Below are 24962 nucleotides of genomic sequence, written 5' to 3'. Positions count from 1 at the left end.
GTAGTGAATGTGAATAAATGTGTTTAGTGTTTCAAAGAATGGATATTCAAGTTTAACACCACCTAGTCTATAAAAACACATTTCATAGTGTTGTCAAAACAACACATTTTAACACATTTTTGCATTGCCTCGTGAGGCCCAATAGTTGGTTTAGAAGAACAAACACATTAAATGTGTTGTCCCTGAGCAATTTCCTGCATTTTTAAATTTAATGCATCTTTGTATATATATATATATATATATACATCGGTTTTAAGGGTTTACCAGGATCACGGTCTGCCCCAGTCTTCTTTCTTAAGGCCTCAGAAAGCTCTTTAGTGTTCACTCTCACTTCAGTGGGTCAGGCCCACCAAGCTAAATATCTGAAGTTTAAAACAGGGCAAACCCCCTTTTAAATACTGAGTGATCACTAGATGTTTTCATTACGTGGTATATTATGCCTGTGTGGGATTTTAATCATTATAAATTTAAATAAATGAGGGGTTGTCCAAATTTGTTCCTCAATATAAATGGCCATTTGTTAAATTTTACAGAATTTCTTGAAATATCTGTTCTTCGGTTTTCCTTGTGTGTTTATATACTACTTATTTTTTCATTTTTAATATTGATAAAGTCGATGTAGTTGATAATCCTACTTCAGATTATTATTCCTGTCTCTGCCCTGCTAAAATACGGTTATTACTCTTTTTTATATAATTACAGGCTCATTTCTAAGTTATCTGTCCTGGCAGAGATTTTTGTAACCTTAATCAGCAAGCAACAAAAGGGATTTCTTGTTAATTGTTAATAACATTCTGGCAGCATCTCAATCTGCTTCCTGAAAAAAAGCTTCATACAATTACTCCAACTTTTAAGGTTTTTAATGGTTTTATTGATAAATTAGACAAATAGTGGCATTGTACAGCCCCTTTTATTGAGGATTTAGGTTAGGCTCAAAAAGTTGTTATTAAAACATTATCTGGACAGACGCTTGGAGTATTTAGCCTTATTTTATCATAATCAACTGGATTTTGGTCTTTTTGGTATATACATATAATGTGGCTATCCCTTTAAGGCAATCATTGATTACTGTTTACTTTATTCCCCTGTAGGGTAGTCTTCCTTGTCATCATGCAGACTAAAACACAGATATTTTTCAGTATGCAAGTGAATCAAAGCCTGCTTCCCTTGTATCTCCTTGCCTATGTTGTACAGACAAATACTGGAGCTCATGGTCTTCACTCACAGGAACTCATATCACTGTCTGTCCCGAGGGTCAGGGCTGAGCTTGGGAAGAAGGCTTTTTAGGTTTGCTGCTCCCTGTAGCTGCAATGTCCTACAGAAAAACTTCAATCTTTGTGAGCTGTTTGCACAATTGCACGATTGCTAAATGACTTTGAGACAGATCAAAGCATCGTTTTGCAGATCTTTTCTCTGATGTATGATCATTTGAATAATGGTAGTAGCTGTTATGTATTCTTGTTCTTTGAGTTGTGACGTATGCATTTGTGTCTGCTGTAACTATGTAAATGTGTTGCTGCCTGTCTTGGCCAGGACACTTTTGGAAAAGAGATTTTTTTTAAACTCAGCGAGTTTTTCCTGGTTAAATAAAGGCTTAATAATTTGTTAAGTCTTATTTTTGAAGATTATTTTTATTCATCACCATCTATATTGCCCTTGGTTAATCCAAAATGGTAATGAGCCTCAAACAGGAATGTTTGAGGAAGTAAAAGTGAGGTTTTGGCTTTCTTAGGAGAACATTTATATATATATGGACAATTATTGGGCAACTCTGGTTGTGCAGGATTATTATGCAACTAAATGCATTTTCATCTTTAATGCTTTTACTTGCTAGTCACGCAGAGGAGTACTCGGAGTCGTGTGACGGAACATTGCCCTGCGTAAAAATCGTTTTACCATACTTTTACCATACTTCTTCCTTCCACCCAACTTTTCATGGAGATATTTGGATGTTGTCCTCTATGAACTGTCAGCTGCTTCTGCGACTTATCCTCCTATGGAGAGAGTCACTGACTGAGGATAAACTGTGAAATCAGCAACCCTCCTGATTGTGTTGGCATTAATATGGCCACAATGTTAGATTTACAAAAACGTTTTACTGGTCTTGTGTAATGCAAAACAAATTCCTCATATAGCTTTATGCTTTATGAAACATGTAGATGTCTCTCAGTTCCACCGCTTGAAGAACATGTCTTCTAAAAACTGGCAGTAGGTTTGGAAGTTGGTTTTTAGCACATCTTTAGTCCACACATGTCCTTAATAATACCAGTCCATACCAGAACCCCACCTCCACCTTGCTGCCATCTGACTGGAAGTGGACATCCATCTGGTCCGTAAAGAGTCGATCATTTCATAAGTCCGTGCAACCTTTGAGAAATCCGACTTCAGATATTTCTTGGCCCGGTCTAGATGCTTGTCTTGTGTAGTGCCGGTCAGGTTTCCGCTTTCCTTACCTCGCCCATTTCTCTGAGCACTGAACATCTTGTAGATACTCCAGGTGGATTGCAGTTATGGAATATAACAGAACTGGAAGATTACGGGTTCCTGGTAGCTTAATACTGGATTCTTCTCTAATATTTGGCAGGTAATTTGCTTCTTTTATTCTCAACACGTTTCTTTTGACCCCGTTGACTATTTGCAAAGGTTTGATGGTTCTGTGATCTCAGCCCAACATCTTAGCAATTTCAACAGTGCAACTTCATAGAGACTTGCTAATTTTTTACTTTTTAGAGTGAGTTAAATCTCTTTTTTTAGCCAATTTTGCCTTAAAAAAAAGAAGCTGCCTAATAATTATGCAGACCTTAATTTAAAGTTTTGGCCTCCATCGGCCACACCCTCCCTTATTACACAGATACACATCCACTGTTATGCTTAAATCAATTAAGCATTCAAGATTATCCATCTTGGAATTAAAAAATATACCTAAAGATTATGATATGGTCAAAAGAAGGGATGAACGCTATATCGACAATTACCTAGGTATCGGCCGATGTTGCTTAATTTTTAACATATCGCTATCTCTCCGATAAGTAAAACTGGGCTGATATAATAACCAACATTTATTTCCATAATTAGGGGGAGGGGACAGGGTTCTTGCTAGCACATTTCAGCATAATGGACCGTTATGCTGAAAGTTGGCCAGGTTTAGCTGAAATTAGACCGCTGCGCTCATTAAAAATTAGCATATTGTTCAACACAACACGGAACTGTACGACACGTATGTTTGAGAGCAACATAAAAGAAAGGTCAATAAAGCTCTTGAACGTGCATCAGCGCAGCTAGAAACCTCCTGGAGAACATTAAAGCTAGCATTAGGTGTTATCGCTCTGACTTACAGCCCCCTTCGAGCTGCACTACGCAACCCTCCGCTGCGGGAATGCACCCGGAGAAGCAGTGAAACGACACACCGTCACCACCATTTTTGTACTTTTGGCTTAAAAATAAAAAACCCAACTTTTGAATAATTTCCTGTGACTCCTCATGCATTTTTACTTCGGTTCATCACAGGCCCAAATTTTCATATCGGTGCTTCCCTAGTGAAAATACTGACTTTACTAATAGTTTTGCACACAGTGTAGACATAATTAAAAAGCTTGGTTAAGTTATAGGGAGAAGTCATGATAAAATCCTGCTTTTTACACCAATAAGAAGTCTCTGCACAGCGCCCTCCACATTTATTAGTAAACCTGGTGAAATATGTGGAAACGGCTTAAAATTCATTCATCGGCTATTGCAGTATACACTAATCTCCCATTAATAAAAAACAAAATCAAACCTTTAATGCAGGTTTATTCAATGGGTAACAAATTCACTGTTGTTTTATTTTTTACTTCACAACGTTGCAGTATACAGAGAGATGGATCTTTCAGTATTCCTCTTTGAACAATCCAGATCAGTTGATCTCAAACTTTTAAAAATACCACCTTAGTAAATACAAAGTTATCCAAAACCCACCTTAGTTACTGCCAGGTGGGAAAGTTTCTTCTCAACCTAAAATCAAAATACCCCCACCCCCCCAAAACAACCTAAAAAGACAAGAGCTTTTTCCACATAAAGTGATTTCTGTCTGATACATTTTTTTTTTACAATACTATGTAACTTCCCTGCACGAAAGTACAAAATGTGAAGAATTGTTATTAGCTCTGATTGTTAATAGTAGTTGGTCCATTCACAGATATCAATTAGCAAATCCCACTGGTTTTCTAGCTTGAAACTGAAACATTTTTACCAACATTTATTCTACTATCACTACAAGCAGGCCAGTTCTCGCCCACCCAGACTATAAATGCACTTAAATCAAGAGTTAGATATTGTAACTGTTTTTATACAATAATATCTTAGGCGTCTACATGGATGGATGCATGGAGGCTTCTACAACATGAGATGAATTTACTTTGACATTTTTTTTGCACGTGTAAAACTGTTGCCGCTAATTGCGGAGGGTGCTGTATGTTACATTATGGTGCTTTCTTCTCATTAGGAAATCTCTTCTTGTTGAGTTTTCCTCTAGTGCAGGGCCTTTTCAGCCTGTGACCCACAAAATTACAATGCCAGGACAGGTGACACCCTTTGGCGACTGGGATTTTTTTATTCATTGTTGTTGGGTGGGGAGGGTGGGGGTTATGAGAATAAAACCATAAAATTATGAGAAAAAAAGTAGTGTTTTTATAACAACCCTTACTAAAATGCAGCCTTCCCCCTGTGTTAAAATGAGGGATGTTGGGCATCTTTTAAAGTTATACTTTGGCATCAGTTTCACAAATAAGGAAATACAAAATCTTTTTAGCACATCAGCAACAAATCCTCCCAGGACCCCCAAGAGGTGTCGGTCCCCACTTTGGCTCTAGTGGACAAGAAACAAGGGCTTTCCCCTGATCTAATTATCAACAAAAATGCATTAAAGCAGGAAAGAGATGAATAAAATAGAACAGAAGGACACATGGTGAGGTCCATATAGCCCAAAGCAATCCTCCAAAGGGCGGTGCATGTAATTATATATTCATTTAACATGTAATTGATTCAAACTTCAATAAAAGACAAACCACAATTTAGCCATTCATTTCATATATTAATGCACTAATTTGCTTCTTATTCATCAAATTCAGAAGTCTTTACTTAATTACTGATTTATTGAATTTTTGTCCTATGGGCCACACGGCACTCTAGAACTGTAACTTGTAATTCCATCATTTCACCACTAGATGTCACTACCTGACCATCAAATAGAACCAAAGGTACCCTATTCTGTCACGTTTTTAAATGACATTTCCCTTTAAACAGCGATTTTAAAAAGTCGCAAATTAACAATTTTTAAACTTGTTTGTATTAAAGGGCTGGATCTGACGTTTCTTACCTTTCCCGTTTAGAATTACATTTAAGAAATAAACAGCCCTACGACCACATGGTGCTAAAAATATTTTGTTTTACTGGACATTTCTTTCAATGTATATAGTAGCTTTAGTTTTAAGAATAATTTTCATTCCTAAAGATTGTTTGACCCAATCACCGACAAAAGAAAGACGGGCCTTTAAAAACACGACAGGCAGGTTTCGACGCCTAATTCGGCGAAATAAAGTTGAATGAACGGAGGAAAGGGAGGAAATGTAGGTGGTTAGAAAGTGATGCAAGGAAGGATGGATGGAGGGAGCCAGGATATGGCATGTGTGCATGACGTCGTTTCTCCATGTACCGTGCGCCATTTTGGAAGCAAAAAAAAAAAAAAAAAAAAAAAAAAAAAAAAATCACGGATAATTTCCGTGGTCTTGACAGATCTGGAGCCGAGGCGTTCTCACTGATTGTGGATGCTATCCGTCTCCCCCGAGCGAGCGAGCCGCGTTTGGGTTGATCGGGTGTCGGAAGCTGCGCGCGACAAAAGCTGCTAAATGAAGCAATGGCGGGTAAGCTACTTTTGAAGGGAGGAAAAAAAGGGATCCACCTCTCTCTCGCTCTCTTTCTCGGTGTGGCCTGAATCTAAACCAACGTTAGCTCTCTGGCTAAGTTGTCAAACTGTGTCCCTGTCAGGTCATCTCACCACCAGTTGGGGTGGGAAATAGAATAAAATAAAAACAAAAAAAAAAGAAGAAATAAAGGGGGGCAGTGAAAACCCAAACTAACGCTGCCATTCTCTTCCCCAGGAGTTGCAGGAGGAAATGATTTCCAGTGGTGTTTCTCCCAAGTGAAAGGAGCGATAGATGAAGATGTTGCGGAAGGTATGTAGCTAGCGCTAGCTCGGTTGCTAAGCTAAAGTTGCTACTCGGGATGCCGCGGGGCTGGCGCTCCGTGGGGGCTTTTTCACGGGACGTTCTCGACGCTTTAACCTCGGACGCGGCTCCCCCTCCTCGGCTCGTGACGGAGGACCACGCTCCTGCCCGGCGCGAGGGCTAGTTGCGGGAACGCCCTTCTAAAACCCCTGGACATTTCTGTTTTTGGCTAACTAGCCGCAAGCTAGGCGGCGGCTAAAATGTCAGTGTGCTCGCTGGCGTGACATCATGGCTTGTTTTCATTCATACACGAAGAGCGGCGGTGCGGACGGAGCTGTCAGAGTCCACCGAGCTGTGGCCTGCTCTTCCTGTTCTCTGTAAGGCAGCACGAGCCGGAGCCGCGCGTGCCTGAAATGCACTTCCTCCCTTCTCGGCTTTATATGCCAGGTATTCACCAGCAGCGACACTTCGTTGTTATCTCCCCCCCCCACAAATCACCTCTGTATGCATTTTTTTTTAATCCTTCGTGGAGGTGAGATCCTATGAGCCTTAAACAAGCTGCAAATCGTCCAGTTTTGCTTCTGATTTCTGTTTTCCTCAATGATGCTGAAGTTGGCCTTGGATCCAGCTGCAGGGTTTACGGGCTGTGTGCATCTGGGATGAGCTGTGGTTGGAAAAACTGCAACCAGGTACGTTGGCCATGACACCTGGATGTTAGAGCAAAGCGTTTCATCTGGAAGGGTGATAACTAACGGCGCCCTCAGGGGATGCCGGGATCAGAACCGGTGATGTGTGTTGCTTCGCTCATACTGAATCTTGTAAAAGGCCGTGACCCAAAGTCCAAGGAATATTAACTTGTCGCTGTAGATGTTGCTTGATTGGCTTTGTTGCGGCGCAGCGATCCAGCCCAGAGGTCGCATCTGTTGCCGTGGAGGAGCATCTTTTCACCATCCAAAGGCAGCCAGCCGCAGCAGAGAACTAAAACCAAAAGGGGGTGCATTGCTTTTCACACCAAACGGTACTGCAGAATCCTAAAATAAAGAGACCACTTCCAGGTTTGGTCGACAGCCGGACCGCTGTGAGGGACAGACTTGCATGCGCTGACGTATCGAACTGGTTTTTGTTTTCCTTTGGTTTGGTGGTACCTGGAAAACATTAACGATCAGACTCACTTGGTTGATTTATAAGCTTCGTATGCTTATCTTGAGCTGAATTATCGTTGGACCAAACCTTCCTAAACAAGTCCAGTGCCATGCCCGAACGCGATTTTCTGTATGTTAACATGTCGCCTGTGTAAAATTTAAACCTGCGACAGCGGATAAAAGGCACTCTTGTATGGAGCAGTGCAGCATTTTCCCCTGTTGGAATCACCCCAGACACCAACAGCATCCGCAGACCTGCAGGTTGTAATAAACCTGTTGTAACTATTTAAGATTAAACTAAGATATTTGACAAAAGCCAAAAAGATAACTTTTCTTTCTTATTTATAAGCATTTTTTTTTCTTTTTTTATAAGTGTCATGTCTCTAATCATTAATCTGGGGGTGTTTTATGAAGGGAACTGTATGAAAAAGCCATCGTATTTACACGTTTCTAAATTTAGACACTGGGAAGTTTCCCAGAGCGCGAGCCGCGTGTCGAAGAATCTATCTTTGGCTGGAGATGAAGCCGTCCATATTGAAAAGGGTTCATGTCTACAGGTGCTGAGGTGGAAGTGGTCTAGGGGTGAAAGAGGCGGTCACTGACCCACCCGACGCTAACGAAGGTGGCGTGGATTCTCATCGGATGTTCTAGATCTGCAACTCACCCAAAACTCCTCCCTGATGCGCTCTTACAGCCTCCATTCAACGCAGAACCTCGTTCTTTTCAGAAGTCTTAAACTAAGAACTTCGTTTCTCTGAGCTCTGAGCTGCCAGTTCAAATCTTTTTCCCCCTTTTAAAGATCACGACGCTGTAAAAGAAATTTTATTTTAATGTGTTGCTTTGATAGCGGTTCTGAAATCTAACAAAACAAATGAAGGAATTACAGGATTATCCCCTATAGCTACATCAGAGGAAATGTTCCTTAGTGTTGTCATTTAAAACAAAAAAGTGCTGTTTTATGGCTGAGACTATTTTACCACTTAAGTTTTGGTGTGTTTAATAGAAAAGGTTCTGCCGATTAAGGGAGCATCGGCTGATTCCCACCTCTGGCCAGCTGATTGGTCAGTGACGGTGCTCCAGTGATGTTATAGACATCTTTAGAGTTGATGGTCAGGAGGTTCAGATGTGTCGAATAAAGCCATCGTTCACTTAGTTTGATGATTCTGCAAAGATGTTGTAGCGTAAATCTATCGCCGGCTCAACGCTCGCGGCCCTCAGGAAATCTGGAAGTCGGTTCCTGCGTTCTCGTCGGTACCGTCCTTCCTCCCCGGGAGGATGTAGCTCAGATGCTCTGCTCAGGGCTGGCAGCCAACCGCAGAGCGCTGCCCTACCTCCTGATGGCTTTTGAGCTGACAGCACTGGGATGAGTTTTAAATGAATAACAGATTTTACAGCTGTGTTAAAAAATAAATAAAAATAATTAAGATGTGCCAGAGTAACGCTGCTGATCGCTGCAGCCTGAGTGGAAGCATGACGTGTTTTTTGTGTTTGTCTCTGTGTCGTCTTCCCCAGCTGACATAATCTCAACCGTTGAGTTCAACTATTCTGGAGATTTACTTGCAACCGGAGACAAAGGAGGGCGAGTAGTGATATTTCAACATGAACAAGAGGTAAGATCCACGCGGCGTAGTGAGAGCGGCGAGGAAGGACTCGCTTCCCTCGCCCTCTGATGCGTGGAAATGATCTAAACCCGGTGACTCACGGTTCTCGTCTTCTTATTTATTTTCTCTCCTCAGTCTAAGAATCGACCGCACCTGCGTGGGGAATACAACGTCTATAGCACTTTTCAGAGTCACGAGCCAGAATTTGACTATTTGAAAAGTTTAGAAATTGAGGAAAAAATTAATAAAATAAGATGGCTACCCCAACAAAATGCTGCTCACTTTCTACTTTCAACAAACGGTGAGTTTTTTTTTCTTGTTCTTTTAAAAACCTGTTCTTGCCGTCTTTTTCGCTCACATGTGACTTCAAAACTGACGCCGTCTTTTAACCCCTCCCGGCAGATAAAACTATCAAATTGTGGAAAATAAGCGAAAGAGATAAACGGGCGGAGGGTTACAACCTAAAAGATGAAGATGGGCGAATCAGAGATCCATATAGAATCACCTCTTTACGGGTACGTGCAGCCACGGCTCAACCCGGCCTCATTTTTTTATTCATTTATTTATTTATCTTTTTGCCTGTGATGAGTTCTGAAATGTTTTTTTATTTATTCAAATGGATAACAAGGACTTGTTCTGTGCTTCTTTTCGTCTTCAGGTACCAGTTCTGATGCCAATGGATCTCATGGTAGAAGCAAGCCCACGGAGGATCTTTGCAAATGCGCACACCTATCACATTAATTCCATTTCTGTAAATAGTGACCATGAAACTTACCTCTCTGCAGATGACCTAAGAATAAATCTATGGCACCTGGAAATCACAGACAGAAGTTTTAGTATCCTTTTCTTTGAGCCGAAAGCAGACGTGGAGCCCGCGTCTCGTACTGTGGAGGGGGGGGAGGATGGCGGCCTGTATCCTACTTAAACGAAAAGCAGCCACTTCCTTTAACCGCGTCCTCCCAGATATTGTAGACATCAAGCCCGCCAACATGGAGGAACTGACGGAAGTAATCACAGCTGCTGAGTGCCATCCACACCAATGCAACGTATTCGTGTACAGCAGTAGCAAAGGCACCATCCGCTTGTGTGACATGCGAGCGGCGGCGCTCTGCGATAGGCACTCGAAGTGTACGTTTCCCCAAGGCTGTTCTTTATGGTTCAATAATGACTTTATTTCTAACGGTTTTATTACATTGGAGAAATTTTGATTAACTTTATTGTGTGTGTGTGTGTTTGGCCGTATGTTTAGTCTTCGAGGAACCCGAGGATCCAAGCAGCCGGTCCTTTTTCTCAGAGATCATCTCCTCCATCTCCGACGTGAAGTTCAGTCACAGCGGACGCTACATGATGACGCGTGACTACCTCTCCGTCAAGGTTTGGGATCTCAACATGGAGAACAGACCAGTGGAGACGTATCAGGTGCTTAGATCTACTTCTCTGGGGGTTACAGCTCTCCGATAGCGACGAGGTCTTTCAGAACAGGTGTTTCCAAACGTTTCAGCCTGCGACCCCCCCCAGAATAACAGGGCCACACACTGGGTGACCCCCCTTTGTGACGGGTGGGAGTTTTTTGTTCCTTTTGCTGGGGGAAATTATAAGAATAAAGTCATTTTATTTTAAAAATACACTTGTATAATTAGGAATAAAGCAGTATCTTTGTAGGAGCTCTTACAAAAAGGTGCAGCTTTCCTACTGTGTTAAAATCAGAACGTTCAGCATCTTGTAAAGTTATGCTTTGGTGCCGGTTTCATAAATAAAGAAACACATCAACATCAAATCATATCGCAACCTCTACCAAGAGGTGTCTGAGAACCCACCCGGGGGTCCCGACACCCACTTTGGGAACCCCTGTTTTAGAAAACATGTTTTAATATAAATCCACCAAGACTATTACTATCATTTCTGCAAAATTGAGTAAGAGTAAGTGACTGCATTGAAACAGAGTAATTTTCTGTTATGTCTTTGTGTTGGGCTCATTGGAGGAAGTGTTTTTTTTTAAAGCAGTCTAAAACATATTGGACGCATTCTCCGTACGACACTCAGTGATCTAAAAATGGTAACGGTAAACTTATAAACTCCTGAAGATGTTTTGACGGTGCCTGCTAGATGGAGTATATGGGAAGGCATCATGATTTTGTTAGCTTTGGTTCTTAAAGCCTGCTGGGAATCTGGAATAATTGTAATAATTTGAAAATCATAAATTCCTCAAACAATCTTGCATTAGTGTGCAGCTATCAATTGCAAACATCTATTTCACATACAATGGTTAATATCCTAGTATAAACTAAGTATGGAAGCTGACTAAGCTAAAGCACTTTATGCTGTCATTAGCTAACATGCTAATGCTAACACTGGCATCTTAGCTTACAAACTGTCACCTGTAATAGCAGTATCTCATAACACTGAGTACACCCCTCACATTTTTTGTAAATACGTTTTGGCATCATTTCATAGCACCACACTGAAGATGGGACACTGTGACAGAATGTACTCTAGTCCGTGTACGGCTTGTAGAACCGTGTGAGTTTGCTGCTCATGCAATACAACACACACTCAGCCATTGGTGTCTAAAGGCTGGTTTATGCTTGACGCACGTTTCCTCCGTGCAGAAACGAGACGTGCAGACTCCATGTCTGTAGCGTTTATCCTCCGTGTGGCTTTTCCTCCAAAGTAGCACTATTCTCCTAGACTCTAGAGGGCAGCGCTGTGCTCTTACGGCAAGCGTACTACAACCCACTGCGCGTAAAAGTAGAAAAGTTTCCAGCCTTTCCTCGCGAATGCATCACGCATAAACCAGCCTTAAACCGCTGGAAACAGAACTTCACCCCTAAGTGAAAATGACTAAATTGTACTGAATCAGCCGTTTTCCCTTCCTGGTGTCATGTGACTCGTTAGTGTTACAAGAGCTCAGGTGTGTAAAGCTTGATGCTATGGTTCACACTCTGGCAACCTGGTCACTGGAAGTTCAACAAAGAGGAGTTGCTCTACATAAAGCTAGCCTAGGGGTAATGGCTAGGTTGGCAACAGCCTGAAACTGAGCTGCAGCACGGTGGCCGAGGCCATACAGTAGGGCTGCACAATTAATCGCTGTTGCTATATAATGGCAATTTTAAAATGCCCAATTTCCTAATGGCACAGGTCTGCGATATTTGGCTAAGTAACTATAAATGGATAAGACACGTCCTTTAGGTGTCGGTAGTATGTTTAAAGTCCACAGGGAAGGGAAGAAAGTTTTAGAGTTTATATTGTTTTAGAGTTTATATAATCATCCTTTTTTTTTCACCAGAAACGTTCAGGAATCTCACCGTAGCATTAAGTACCGGTCAAACTGTTTAATGCATAGACTCGTTTGTTGGTTCCACTCTGTACTTTATGTGCAACAAGCTATAATAATGTTCTGATTAATACAAACAGTTACATTTCTAGTCCTTTACAAACATCTTCATCTACAGGCCATTTTTTTTTTTGTTGCTTGCGGTTCATGCAGAGAAAAGTCCAAATTAAATCGCAATTATGGTCGAAATATATCGCAGCTTTGTTTTTTGGCAAACTCGTACAGCCCTGCCATACAGCGGTTCAACGGGTCAGGTTCCACTTAGCTCCGGCCTCGCCGTGGTCGCCGCCATAGCCAGAGCTTGTCTTTTGAGAACAGAAGCATGAGCTGCAGACGTTGAAGAGGTGAGGGGGGGCTGAGACCAAATTCCTATCGCGCGTCTGCGGAGCATCCTCAGATGGAAGGTGGAGGAGCGTCAGTTCTGCGTCACGTCTCCATGGAGGACTCCAGCGGCATCCGGTGAGGCTTTGGTAAACGTTACGCCCACAAGGGCTAAGGCAGTGCTGGAAAACAACGCCGGCCATCGACCACACAACAAACATATTGACAGTTTGACCAATTCTGGCACTTTCAGTAAGGGGTTGCCCACGGTTTGGACACTAATGGCTGCGTGTTGAGTTACTCTGAGGGGAGAGCAGGTTTACACTGTTCTACAGGCTGTGCACTGACTACTATACATTTTATCAAAAGCGTCTTATCTTCAGCGTCCCATTAAGATATTATTAATATGTGAGGGGTCTACTGACTTTGTTGAGATGTTTTATATGCAGCCTTGACCTGAAATGCATGTAGATAGTAATTCTATCTATGCAAATGGTGCGTGTATACTATAATTCGCTAAGATGCTAATGTTAGCTAACATGCAAACAACGTCATGTTGGCTAATCTACGCCAGAGGTGGCCAGCTCCAGTCCTGGAGAGCTGCCGTCCTGCATGCATCCCCGCTCCAACACACCTGAGTTAAAAGGTTCAATTCCCTCATCAGCTGCGGTTCAGCTCTGCGGAGCCCCGCCGACGAGCCGTTCGTTTTGAGTCAAACCAGCGTGTTCATGTGCATCGAATTGTGTTGTTTCAGGTCCACGAATACCTTCGCAGTAAACTCTGCTCCTTGTATGAAAACGACTGCATCTTTGACAAGTTTGAGTGCTGCTGGAATGGCAGTGACAGGTAAAGGTCCTCCCTGCCGCTGCTGCTTTTACACCACCCACATTTCGCTTCGCTTCTCCGTTTGTTTCACGGCGAGATGATAATAATCACTTTAGTCGTTTTTTTTTACTTTCTCCATCAGTGCCATCATGACCGGTTCCTACAACAACTTCTTCCGAATGTTCGACCGCAACACCAGGCGGGACATCACACTGGAGGCGTCCCGGGAGAGCAGCAAACCGCGGGCCACGCTCAAACCGCGTAAAGTGTCCACCGGCGGGAAGAGGAAGAAGGACGAGATCAGCGTGGACAGCCTGGACTTCAACAAGAAGATCCTCCACACTGCCTGGCACCCCAAAGATAACGTGATAGCCGTGGCAGCCACCAACAACTTGTACATTTTCCAGGACAAAATCAACTAAAAAAAAATAAATAAATAAAATAAAATAAAATAAAAAAAATATTTGGGGCTCCAGAGGATAGGGCTTTTACCATACCTGTGTAGTTAAGCCTACTACTTGTCTATCTGTATAAGAAGAAACAGCCTTGTTGTCCTCCTGGTGAAGAAATTGAAAGCACGTGTCTCCTATTTTTTTTTTTTTCTTTAGGTTTTTTTTTTGCCACAGGAGGTTGATCCATAGGCTTGTTTTATTTTTTTTGAGTCTGAGCTTAGGTTGTTTTTTGCCTTTGGCACCAGGGCAATCAGCACGCCCCCCCACTACCCCCCCCCCCTCCTCTTCCCACCCCTCAACCCCCTTCCCCTGACCCAGAAAGCCCAATCTGGGTCTAATTGATGGAACGGCACTCCCCAGAGTTCAAACTCTCGAACGTTGCTATTTGTGTTGACATTTTTAAAGCCTTCATTTCACGGTTTAACGACAGAACTCTCGGAAGTCCTCAAAAGTGACGTCTTGTCAAGGTGGTGGTCATCGTTCGGAGATTTTGGGGAGGAGGCCCCCCCCCCCCCCCCCCCCCCGTGAAGCGCGGGTGAACGGCCAGACAGGCCTGACTGTAACATTCCCCCGCCTGGTCTCGTATTCAGGCCGAATCACTGCTGGAAAAAGGCCTGTGAATTTGGAAAGTGGACTTGTCTCATTTCCTGCCCCCCCCCCCCTTCCACCCCACGCCCCCGCACCCCTTTTCTCTTCTTTCACCCCAGTCAATACAGCAACATAAGTTCACTGACTGTATCTACTCGAGTACACCTTGTCATCGACATAATAAAAGAAACTAAAACTACGGATGTGTTTTTAAATTTAGAAGTAAGGTATTAAAACATGTTTATTGCTTTGCATGTTTTTTTGTTTTTTTTTATGTCGTAGCGAGGCGGAGAAATGTCCAGTCACACCACTGTCTTTTTGTTTTTTTGTTTGTTTTGTTTTTTTGAGCAGATCCGAAGCAAACATGTCAAGGAAATCCTATTTTGGGGCAATCGGTTTGGAAGCTACTGTCAGAAAGTGTCTCATGGAGAGATTATACAGTCCTACCTTCTCACGATGTTTTAGGATGCATGTTTTTTGGGGGGTGGGGTGGGGTTGGGGTGGGGGGGTCGTACGGCACAAATGTCCAGGACAAAGGGAATCTGCAGCCTTAATACCTACTTCAACCAGTGACGGCTACGAGTTGCGTTCCCCACCCCGAGCGTTACGTGAACCTCATGTGCATTATTTGTAAATCCTATTTTCTAGAGTTATGTCGTCATACGCTGCTGCTACCCGTGGCCGTCTATGAAAAGGCGTAAAGGAGGAAGACTGCGCACCACACATCCGGTTTATGTGACGAGAGTGCCTCCGAACCTTGTAATGAGTAGGAAACGAAGACAGGCCTCATACATGTGCCCTTTTCCTTTTCTGTTTTTTTTTTTTTTGTTTTTTTTGATTAGGGATGCCACCCAGATGGGAACCACATATTGCAAACGTGGATCTTGGTAGTTGTGAATGCAGACATGAAGGTGGACTACACGGAACGTATACCCGATGACGTTAAAACACACATATTAATGCATTGTCTTTGTCCATTGATTCCTAACATGGTGGCAATGTATTCACTTGTTTATTATTTCGACCAAAGTTCAATAAAAATTTTAATTGTGTTCATCTGCATGTTTTCCTTTATTCTTTTTTTATTATGCGTGGTTCAGTCCAGAGTTGGTGTAGAGGTCCGTCAGCACCCATGAAGGAGTCACACTCCAGAATAAAACGGAGCACAGCTGCAGGCAGCGCAGGGGGTCCCAGAGAGTCACAGCTCCTAAGATCTGAACGGGTCCTTAGATTTAAATTCAAAACAAATACGTGGTGAAATGTATATTTTACTTAAAAAAAAAACAAACGTAATGGGCAATTATTCCATGGCTCTGAACTGCGAGGCCATTACCCATCAGTCAGTGGCAACCACTGCTCTTCTCTGTATAAAATGTTGTAATGAAGTATATTTGTGGAAACCTGAGTGGAAGGAAACAGTGGGATAGAAAAATTCAGAAATTTTAAAGAAATCACTGGCTTCCACTGGAGTGACCGCCTCGAGAGCCACCACACGCAAACATCTCTGTAACGCGCTCTAAAACTGCAGCCTTCCTGGTGTTGGCCCAATCCTGAACCAGGAACCTGCTCCATTTCCTGTCACCACATGACCACTGTTGTCATATTTTGTCTAAAGTTCACACACCGTGCCGGGTTAACCGGGTCAGAGTGACATTTTAACATTATTTCACCGTGCACCGCAGAACAGGACCCATAAAACAATCATACATGGTTTTAACATTTATATATTTGATCATAGCCGATTTTGTATACATTCATTTATTAAATGCATTTCCAATTTTCTTAAAATTCAAACATATTCTAATATTATTACATCGTGCCATTTCTTACTTGATTTATGCCACATGGCTGATCTAAAAAAGCAGCAAATTTAGCACATAATAAATCAAGTTTGGTTTTAATTAAATTCAAAAAAGTGATTTACATCGTATATATAATAATAATAATATATATCAGATCCCTAACATGCAGATTTAAGGAGCTGTAAGCAGCAAAGCGATCGTCTCCGTGAGCGGGGGAATCCAGCATGGAGCGGCAGGTTGGTCGCTGCTGCGTTCACAGACACGGCAGCCAGAGATCCTCAGCTCTCCATGCTGTGCTGGGGCAATCAGTCAGAATCACAGGTCACATGGCAACATCTCCCTTCATCTTCACAAGGTCCCATTTTTTAAGGCGTGCCAAACTGGTTGTGGGCGCAGTGTCCCGGAAACACGCCGGCACCCCTGCTCAGTAGGGGGCGCTATGGGAAGTCAGGCGCTTCCCGATAAAGACCCTGAAAACAGAGCAAGACGTACATGAGTGAGGCAGCGCCAAGGCGTATTCAGCTGTCACTGAACACCGCAGTATCATTCTGAGACAGCCCCCCCCCCCTACAGACGACTGCTACAGGTGCATCTAGAATATATTTGGAGAGTTTGCTCATTACGATAACTGAACTCAAAACTCAGAAAAACCTGACACAGGTTCAGTAAACTCAATGTTAGGCCTTTACTCCTGTTTGTTTCGATCGATTACGCCTTACATGAGTTTTCTACATAAAAGGATTTCTAACACAGAAATGTTAAGCCACTGCTCAGTATTGTCCCTGTGCTAGACAGTATATACGTCGATAAATGGGCTTCGTTTAACAGTCATCTCAAGGCTGCGGTTATCCTTGTTGGTCGTGCACCTTGTCCTACGACACTTTCTCCTTCCACTCAACTTCCTAATACACTGCAAAAAGGCAACAAAAAGTACGATTTTCTTGAAATGAGTGGATTTGCACTTGATTTGAGCAGGTAAATACGATGAACTGCCAATGGAATAAGATCTTTGCTCTTAATATAGGAACAACTCATCTCCATCGTCTTATTTCAAGTGCAGTATATCTAATTATCTTATTTTAGGAGGTAAAATACACGTCTTTAAATTGATCTTTATTAATAGCAGCGATACTATGCAAAAAATTTTTTTGAAATGAGCATATTTGTCCTTAATTTGAGCAGGTAAGTAAGATGATCTGCCAACAGAATGTGTATTTTTACCTCTAAAATAAGATAATTAGACATACTGCAGTTGAAATAAGACGATGGAGATGAGTTGTTCCTATATTAAGCTCAAAAATCTTATTTCATTGGCAGTTCATCTTATTTACCGGCTCAAATCAAGGGCAAATCCACTCATTTCAAGAAAATCGTACTTACTTTTAGTTCCTTTTTGCAGCGTAAAACGCTTGGGTACCGAATTGTGAGCAAAGACCTTGCATAGCTTCACGTCACGTCAGCAGTCTTCCCTATGATCGTGTAGGCCGTGGCATAACATTTGATGACTACGATATTTATACGTTGTTTTCTTTTCATCAAACCTAACGGCGGTAAGCACTTGAAATGCATCCCGATACGAGATGACCTTTTCGAATTCAGCTAGGGGAGCTCATTGCCTTCAGAACAACTTTCAAATGTATTGAGAGGCACCTGTAGGCTGCGTAAGGAGGCATGCTCCACAGAGTTAGAGTATGAATCCCGTCGCTTACCCCAAGCCAACGGCCAGAATGTGAGAAATGATCAGCGAGGGGAGGAATATCTTCAGAAAGTCAGCCGAGAGAATGCCGCCCTGCTTCATGACGCTGGTGTTCCTTATGCTGAGCGAGGTCGAGCGCTTGGGGTACTTCAGCAGGAACTCCCTGCAGAGCAGCGCATTAATATTTCATTCTTTGGCATAGATTAAAGATCAGCCATTTCCAGCTTTAATGTCAGGCTAACACCTGGGCTCTCCCGGGTTCCACCCTGAAGTCGGCCAATCACAGACGCGACAGGACGAGTCGGGCTGGAGCCCCTAACTGTGCGATAAAAAGCCGCACTAAAACTGCCATCACACCGAGTGCAACGTGCTGCTTTGAAACACAAAAGCAACAATTACTGCTGCTGCTGCTGTTTTGCTGTTTATTGCAGTTCTAGCAATGCTTTTTTTTTTAATGACATCTGTTTACTGTCATCGCGCTGGAATCTCATTAAAGGGGTTTTAAATGGTAGGAATGGTGTGGCAGAAACTTTTAAAACCTCTGCATATCTCGATATGTATTTTTTTTTAGATAGGAGCTCTTTACTTTGGAGGACTGTTCTCAGGCCGACTGGACCAGTCCCAAATCCAGTCTGCGTTCCTCTTCATCAGATTCTCCACTTCACGTCTCCTCTCTTGGAAGTCCTCATCCGACTGGAAAAAGATAACAACAAACACACAAACTGGGGTTGAGCGCTGTGCTGTCGGAGCGCATCGCCGTCACTGATAACGCGGTGTTGCGAAGCACCACACGAGCAGCGGGAAACTCTCGGGGCGTTGCCGGCGGCATGAAGAACCGGACCGGCGTCGGTGACGATTGAGGCTGAATCAGTTGCACCAACTAAGCCTGAATGCTCGAATGAGGACCTCCCAATACAGGAATGCAGCCGTTATTAAGACATTTCTTTCCTCCTCCTGCTTTGACATGTCACAAGGACAGTTATCCGTCTTGCAGATGTCTACCATATGCCATCATACCGCTTTTTCACGTTTTATCACATTACACTAACGCTCTTATCTTTATTTATAGACAGAGTAGCTCATATTTGTGATAGGAAATAATTTTATCTTTCCAAAGAAAGATGGGAATTTTTTTTTTGCATTTAGCTCCCCCTTTACTTTGACACCCATAAATAAAAATGGCACGACCGCAAACCTGAACGAGCAGGCCGAGCAAGGGGAGCATCGACCTTAGGTCAACTCTGGAGGAGCTGCAGAGATCCGCGGCTCAGGTGGGAGAGCGCGCCGGAGGCTGTGGCGAGCAGAAAGCCTCTGCTGTCCGTCCAGTCTGACCCAGCTTGAGCTGTTTTGTAAACATGAACGGCAGTAAGCCCTCCAGGCTTGTGGATGTGGAACGCCGACAGCCCCGGAAGAACCAGCAGCTGAAGCGGCAGCACAAGGCGGTGCCGTTTCGGTTTAAACGTCGACTTTAGAATAAAAAGTTCGAGGGGCAGGACCACCGGACATGTTTGTGAAAACCGTGGCGAAGCAACACGTTCTGAGGCGTCTTGAGCGGAGGCCAGCGGACTCTAACCTGAGAGCTGTTTCCCTCTGAGCCTCTCCACAGGAGAAGGGGAGTCTGTGATCTGAGTGGGCTGTTGTGGAGAAGAGAAAACACAGAACAAGAGAGTTGAACACACCTACAACAGCTTCTTGGATAATAGGTATTACACAACCAGCGTTTTAAAAAAAACACACACATACACACACACACTGACTGACTGAGCTTCCTCTTTTTTTTATTTTTATGCACACAAACCTGTTGCACTGGGAGCTTCCTTTGGAGCTGCTCCGGCCTGACTCGTGCTGTGCGTCCAGGAGCATTTTCTCCACGTCCCCCTCCTGGCTGGACGTGGGGATCTGTTCCTGGCTTCCTCGGTGGCTGGGCCCCTGGGAGCCAGATCCGCTGAAATGCAGCTCTACCCAGGAGCCTTAATACACAAGCGTCTACACGTGAATCCTCGCCCCCTCTTCCACTATTACGGTATCATATCATAAGAGCTGCCATGAAGGGTAAGGGGGGGGGGGGGGGGGGGGGGGCGTCTCAAATGTTTGATGTCTCGTTCAGTTTTGAACGCTTTACCTTGCAGACTCTCGTCCGACGAAGCGTCCCTCTGGAGCGACATCTGGGCTGCCGTGGAGACGGTTTTAATTTTTTTAAAAATTTTTTTGGAGGCCTGAACGGAGGCGAAATGGAGGCGAAATGTCCCCCCCAAGCAGCTGGAGCCTCAACCAGCACAATAACGGTGACGCAATATTTTGTTTATCCGAACTGGGATTGGCTCCAAAAGGGAGGGCGCGTACGCCCAGTTCCACTATGACGTCAGAGGCGGGGCGCATGCGCATATGCTCGCTTCCTCGCCTTCCCACCCTGTCTCGGTCCTGTTTAAGTTATAATTGATGCATTTTGAGCTCTGGTGATTTTTTTACGGTAGGTGTATATTTATTTAAAAAATAAAAACCACTTCAGCTCCTATCAGGTTTTTTTTTTTCAGCCCAGGTTTGTTGAGTCGTTGCAGTTCCTTTCCGCCGTCTGCAGGTGGCAGCATTGACTCATCACTGGCGTGCGCTACAGCCGGTGCTGTCCAAGCGACTGAGCGCAACATGGTTCATTGTTTTCCGCACCTTCCGCGGTGTCCACGAGCTTTTCGAGGTCAAGTAATGATATATATGGGAACAAAAGCAAAGAGAGAGCTCAAAAAGAGAGAAAATAACCACTAACTAAAACAACAGACTTTTTTTCGTGTCTCTTTTGGTTGTTTTCTAATTTTGGAAGGCCAAGTTTTTTTTCCCATGCTTGTTATTGCTCCATGTTCTGTTGCCTACATTTCTCCTTATTTGCTACAATAAAGACCTTGTTTTAACAATAGAGAGAGTACCACATATTTCCATTTACTGTAGGAAAGAAACAAAATGATTTTTTCCATACTATCTTATATTTTATCAAACTAAACTTTTCATGCTTTACGGCACTTAACATCGCCCCAAATTGTTTCTTAGACTTAGACTTAGACAACTTTATTTGTCATTTTGTATGCACAGAGTGCGTACAGAACGAAATTTCGTTGCATACAGCTTGTAAATTGCAGTAAAAATCAAATTACAGTATAAGGTGCAGCAGTGATTTAAAGTAACAATTTAAATGTAGACAATGCAGGAGAAGTCACACTGTACAGGTGAGTATTTTTAAAACCATTTGTATGTGCAGAATTGATTGTGCGAGGGCATCTGTGCAAGAATGCAGCTTGTGGATGTAGATTTAAAATACAGTATAGGGTGCAGCTTGGTGCTAAATGTCAAAATGAGAGATTCTTTGAAAAAAAATATGTATATTATGATTAATATGGCTGCACAGTGGTACAGTGGGTAGCACTGTTGCCATGCAGCAAGAAGGTCCTGGGTTCAAGTCCAACTCTGGGTCTTTCTGCATGGAGTTTGCATGTTCTCCCTGTGCATGCGTGGGTTCTCTCCGGGTACACTGGCTTCTTCCCACAGTCCAAAAACATGACTGTTAGGTTAATCCTTAAGTGTGAACATGTGTGTGAATGGTTGTTTGTCCTGTTTGTCTCTGCGTTGCCCTGCAAACTGTCCAGGGTGTACTGAGCCTCTCACCCATTGACAGCTGGAGATAGGCACCAGCACCCCTCACAACCCCAACAAGGGATAGAAGTGCAACAGCTTTGTCACTTTCTGAAAGGCTCATTTTCAATGTTGGGGTTGACTGAGGCACATATATGTTCATGTATTTTATATCCTGGTTTCATTTAACAATACCTGTCATTTTTCTTATATTTAGATAGCCCTATTGCACTGTTTGGGACTGCACCCATTTTGCTGTGATCTTTCTCATACAATGACAAAGAAGATTGGGACTCAATAACTGGCCACAATATTCTGTTTCCTCTGTTCCCAGCCATCCCTTGAATAGGGAGACAGGCTTTGTGTCCCAGAGATGAACTCGTTTTGGTGCAAAATGTGTGCATCCATCCCAGAACAAATTGTGGATATGTTGGCTGATGATGGTAAGAGATTGTCACTCAGGGAAGACTTTACTGCAGAAACAATACAACAAAAGCCAGTTTACAGTTTGTAAATGCATTCAGGGAAAATGCCAAACTTTTTTGGAGACGCATTCTGTGTTCTGATGAAATTAAAACCTTTATTGTGTCAAAACAAAAACAATTAAATAAAACCTATACCACAACATCTTCGTCCTCTTAAACTGACAGGCCGGCCAAGGAGAGTTTTAATCAGAGAAGCAGTCAAGCTCAACATGGAAACTCTGGAGGAGTTGCAGAGACTCACAGCACAGGTAGGATAATCTGAACATGTAAGAGTGGCCAGAAGAAAGCCACTAGTATCAGTTAGCTTGTAAGGTTACATTTGCCTGACTTAGAAATCAGTGTTTAAAAGTTTCTAGACAAGCAATAAAAATAAATCCTGTCATACTGAAGAAATGCACATGTGTATGCTGCAATGGGAAAAGGGTAAAACACAGATGTGCTGTTCATTACTTCTTCATCAGGCGAGTCCAATTGCAAATCTGGCAAATGTAATTATTTTAGCTCCCATGGAGATAAGCGGGGCTGATTATCCTGAAAAAGATGTAATTATTTATACAATAGAGAGAGCTTCTTATTATTCTGGGATGTGCCCCCCCCCCCCCCCCCCCCCCCCCACACACACACACACACACACACCCTCGACAGGAAACAGTTTCTACAGTTCCTTTTAAATCAATTTTTTGATGAAAATGACAAATTATAAAATCAAAATTATGGACAAATATAAAGGTTGCGAAAAACATTAAACTGAAGAACGCTGTGCCTATTGATATTATTTCTGAACAAAATGACCGCCAAAAATGGAAGAAGTCATTCTTCTGGACAAAAAAAAAAGAGGAATAAAGTGTATAAGTAGAGGAATTTTACTTTTTGCTTTGTATTAGTTTGAGTGAGAAGGTACCAATCCAAAATGTTACAATTTAAAGAAGTCAAATGAATTTTAACTTTCCTTAAGATGTTTTCAGCTCAGTGTACCTGTATGATTTAGACAGCTGCGTAATGCAAAGCCTGGAAATGCCAATTATTTGGAACAGCCACTTTACTATGTTCTGTGTTCAGAGATCAGGTGAGATCTTGACATTAGTGTGGCTGTAGTATTCATAAAATTAAAGGAAAAAGTCTAAGCTTTACCCACAATATTAACTAAAATAAAACTATTTTCAGTTTCAAGGAGAACCTACTGGACATTTAAGTCAAAGCAACAAGAACAAACAAAATCATAGAAATTAGCCTTAGCATAAGTTCAATTAATACTTGAAACATTACCGTATCCAAAAGTTTTGATCTGCTTTAGAAATGCCGCTTTGAAAAAAAACTCTGTGCAATGCTTTTATTTTATGGGCAAATAGAACATTAAATATTCATGTATCCTGATTTGCATGTTGCAGTTATGACACATCTTTACATCACTTAATGAAATTTCTTCGTGGATGATTCAATACCGGCCCTTGATCGGATCACTTTGTTCTCTGAAAGTCTCTTAAAACAAGAGATAAAGCAAAGTCGACACCTTTGCTGAAGCTGTCAGAGCTTGTTTAAACGTCTCTGTGTACAGCTTTGTGTGTCTGGGTGTGTTGTAGATGAGAGGCCAGGTGGCCGGAGAGGGAAGGAGAAGTTCAGGGAAAGTAAAAAGAAACTGATATTTATTTATTCTACTACTGGAGATGATTGCATTCAACAAGCGCATGTGTTGTATACAGCGGATAATAATAATAATAATAATAATAATAATAATAATAATAATAATAATAATTTGGCATCACCCACATGTTTTCATTGTTGACAGACACCAATTAGTTGGAAATGAGGAGCCTTTTGAGTCTGTTATTTAGTTTATAAAGCTGTCATAGCTATTGGGGGCTGTGTAACGTCATCAGAGATACTTTAATAACATGAATGCTGTTGATACTGTTGAAACATGACACTTTTAATAACATAATAACATGCACTTCATTTAAATGAAGAAGTTTAACTGACATTTTTTTTATGTCGGTGACATCGACTGTTACATCATGAAGCGGAGGGGGCGATGGGGGGGGGGGGGGGGGGGGGGGTCACAGTAGCGTAGAAGTTAGGGAGCTAGTCCTGCAGTTGGAAGGTTGCTGGTTCGATCCCCAGTTGTTGTGTCCTTGGGAAAGACACTTCACCTGAACTGCCTGCTGGCACCATCAGGGTGGGTGTGAATGACTGGTTGTAGCATAAAGCGCTTTGGGGTCATCAGACTTGATAAAGTGCTATAGAAGTACAAGCCATTTACATCAGGATTTTAGAGTTCAAAGTCAGAAAATCAAACAGCCCCTGGTCTGATGGTTTGTATCCCAATAGTGGAACACATATTGCTGTACAATCAACCTCTATATGTGAACATGCTCTTAAAAATGGAGACAAATATTTCAGGCGAGAAAGTGAAGTCCAGACTGCACTAAGAAACACGGCTGTGCACTTATATTGTAGTTAAGACGTCTGCTGTGAGCTATTTACTAGCCATTAAATATGCTTGTGTTCATTTTGCGTTTTGACTAATATTGCGGGGCAAGCGTTATTATCTGCTTGTTTTGCTATAGCAGTTAGCAAATCCTAGTGTTTTCAATTGGAACGCTATGAGCTCCAACTTCTGAGAAAAATTTAGTGCAGCATGTGAAAGTCAGATAACCAGTGCAATAACTGTTGCAAAGCTAACTGCAAATGGCTTTACAAGATGATTATCAGACATTTCTCTTTGTTTTATTCCTTAAAAACAAGAGAGACATGTTCACAAAAAGATATTTTACAACTCTGTGTCTACAGCTGTTCTACTGAGAAATAAAACGTCAAAAGTGGATGTTGAATACTACCACGTTGGGTTTGTCTTGTAGGACTGAGCTAATTTGGGAGCCTATGTGATCTTGTTTTGGTACT

The 24962-nt window shown here is 42.5% G+C and overlaps 2 protein-coding genes across 2 annotated transcripts; one reads left to right on the top strand and one right to left on the bottom strand.

Annotated features, from left to right (window-relative positions):
* The first annotated feature begins 5715 nt into the window (after positions 1-5715).
* LOC118556219 (serine/threonine-protein phosphatase 2A 55 kDa regulatory subunit B delta isoform) lies at positions 5716-15519 on the top strand. The gene is made up of 10 exons (XM_036126099.1): positions 5716-5897; positions 6135-6209; positions 8855-8952; positions 9079-9244; positions 9346-9458; positions 9602-9779; positions 9907-10071; positions 10193-10362; positions 13353-13444; positions 13566-15519. The coding sequence occupies exons 1-10, from the start codon at positions 5891-5893 to the stop codon at positions 13843-13845; spliced, it is 1344 nt and encodes a 447-aa protein (XP_035981992.1). The 5' UTR covers positions 5716-5890; the 3' UTR covers positions 13846-15519.
* A 686-nt stretch (positions 15520-16205) lies between these two features.
* LOC118556220 (BCL2/adenovirus E1B 19 kDa protein-interacting protein 3-like) lies at positions 16206-20272 on the bottom strand. Its single transcript, XM_036126100.1, has 6 exons — positions 20084-20272; positions 19760-19931; positions 19535-19595; positions 18548-18654; positions 17975-18124; positions 16206-16735 (listed from the first exon to the last, which is right to left on the bottom strand). Exons 1-6 carry the CDS (start codon positions 20124-20126, stop codon positions 16690-16692), a joined length of 579 nt encoding a protein of 192 aa, XP_035981993.1. The 5' UTR covers positions 20127-20272; the 3' UTR covers positions 16206-16689.
* Positions 20273-24962: the final 4690 nt, after the last annotated feature.

The sequence above is a fragment of the Fundulus heteroclitus genome, chromosome 22 (genome assembly GCF_011125445.2).
Source record: "Fundulus heteroclitus isolate FHET01 chromosome 22, MU-UCD_Fhet_4.1, whole genome shotgun sequence".
NCBI lineage: Eukaryota > Metazoa > Chordata > Actinopteri > Cyprinodontiformes > Fundulidae > Fundulus > Fundulus heteroclitus.
The sequence above is the reverse complement of the archived record's forward strand: the minus strand, read 5'-3'. Positions and strand labels throughout refer to the sequence as shown.

What these genes read in the sequence shown, in the direction of transcription:
- LOC118556219 (XM_036126099.1), top strand. An exon ending in AATCACAGACAGAAGTTTTA is followed by an intron (nt 9,780 to 9,906) that starts GTATCCTTTTCT and finishes GCGTCCTCCCAG; the next exon opens with ATATTGTAGACATCAAGCCC. An exon ending in CTGCGATAGGCACTCGAAGT is followed by an intron (nt 10,072 to 10,192) that starts GTACGTTTCCCC and finishes CCGTATGTTTAG; the next exon opens with TCTTCGAGGAACCCGAGGAT.
- LOC118556220 (XM_036126100.1), bottom strand. Translation starts at nt 20,126, where the DNA reads ATGTCGCTCCAGAGGGACGCTTCGTCGGACGAGAGTCTGCAAG. An exon ending in GTCGGACGAGAGTCTGCAAG is followed by an intron (nt 19,932 to 20,083) that starts GTAAAGCGTTCA and finishes TTGTGTATTAAG; the next exon opens with GCTCCTGGGTAGAGCTGCAT. An exon ending in GGAAGCTCCCAGTGCAACAG is followed by an intron (nt 19,596 to 19,759) that starts GTTTGTGTGCAT and finishes TCTCCACAACAG; the next exon opens with CCCACTCAGATCACAGACTC.